General features: G+C 64.7%; 1 protein-coding gene across 1 annotated transcript; it reads right to left on the reverse strand.

Annotated features, from left to right (window-relative positions):
• Positions 1–5: 5 nt before the first annotated feature.
• On the reverse strand, positions 6–368 carry AURANDRAFT_69412 (hypothetical protein; the record flags this gene model as incomplete). Its single annotated transcript, XM_009045180.1, has 1 exon — positions 6–368. A coding segment is annotated over one exon (363 nt), but the record flags the coding sequence as incomplete, so codon positions are not given.
• Positions 369–1,266: the final 898 nt, after the last annotated feature.

Genomic DNA, 1,266 nt, shown 5'->3' on the forward strand with positions numbered 1-1,266 from the left:
ATGACGCGGCTCCGCTCCCGCTGGAGCACGCGCAGCGTGCGCCAGAGCGTCGCCTCGTCGCCCGTCAGGGCCTCGTAGGGCCCCGACGTCGCGACGAACGTCGACGTCGTCACGACGACGAGGTTCGTGACGACGGCCGCCGTGTTGATCGTCACCAGCAGCAACCCCTCGACGACGTGCGAGTTCGGCGGCCCGCCCTCGTCGGCGTCGGGGTCGGCCACGGACGAGTAGACGAAGCCGGCGATGAGCGCCGCCTGCGTGCCGATGTTGGCCAGGTCGCTCAGGATGTAGGCCATCTCCTTCTCCGCCAGGCTCGCCAGCATCTGGTCCCGCTGCCGCTCGCCCACATCCCGCTGCGACGCGAGCATGGCGACGGATCACGAGGCTGCCCCGTGTTCTCAGACGTCGACCATCGCATCAACACTGCCAAGCAGCCGCCGCTCGATCATTTGTCCGTCACTACGGAGAGCTCCAAATCTGGACCTCGTCTTCGGCGGCCGGCGGCGTCCCGACGGCGAGCTTGCCGCCCGAGTCGCAGCAAGCTGCTTGGCACGAGCCTCGGAGGGGTTATGACGCAGCGTCGGACGCAAAGAGCGCGTCAAATTTCGTCGCGAAACGCGCGAGAGGGCGGAGAATTCGATGGTCGGGATGTGGGTGACCGCCGGGGCCAAGAGCGCGTCGGCATGGGGTCCGTTATTCAGGGGACCCATACAAACTACGTTCGGGATCTTCCCGCGAGGGCATATGCGAGCCTCACCTGAATTTAGATGCCCATCTTCGGCCCGAACTGCACCTCGGAAGTGCGGGCGCGGAGTGCGGTGCGGGGCTGCCCCATGAGCGAATCCGGCATGCGCCAGCCCAAAGCGCGGCTTCGACAGCCTTCGGTCATGGTTTGATCGAATGGGAAGCGCTCGATGCGGTGGGCGAGGTCGATGACGACCCGCGGACTGCGAAAACCCGGCTCGTCGTGCAAAACGACCTATAAATCGACCGATCTCTGCATGTGCGATGGCTGAAACAATCGGGTCTCGATGGTAGCGCCAAGGGTTATGCATGCCTCGGGCGTCCTAGCCGCGCCAACCCCCATCGCCGCCCCCTCCATGGCGAAAAGTGGGCTAGAAATGGTCACCCCATAAGCTAGCGGAACCAAATACATACAGCGAGCCGGCTCGGGGTTGCTTGGCAGAGATCAAGTCCTCGTCAATGCCCATGCAAGGGCGACCTCAAGAGCGATCAGCCAATCGCCGGTCGCCTCGATGCTCTCGC

This window comes from Aureococcus anophagefferens (genome assembly GCF_000186865.1).
Source record: "Aureococcus anophagefferens unplaced genomic scaffold AURANscaffold_1685, whole genome shotgun sequence".
Classification (NCBI taxonomy): domain Eukaryota; class Pelagophyceae; order Pelagomonadales; family Pelagomonadaceae; genus Aureococcus; species Aureococcus anophagefferens.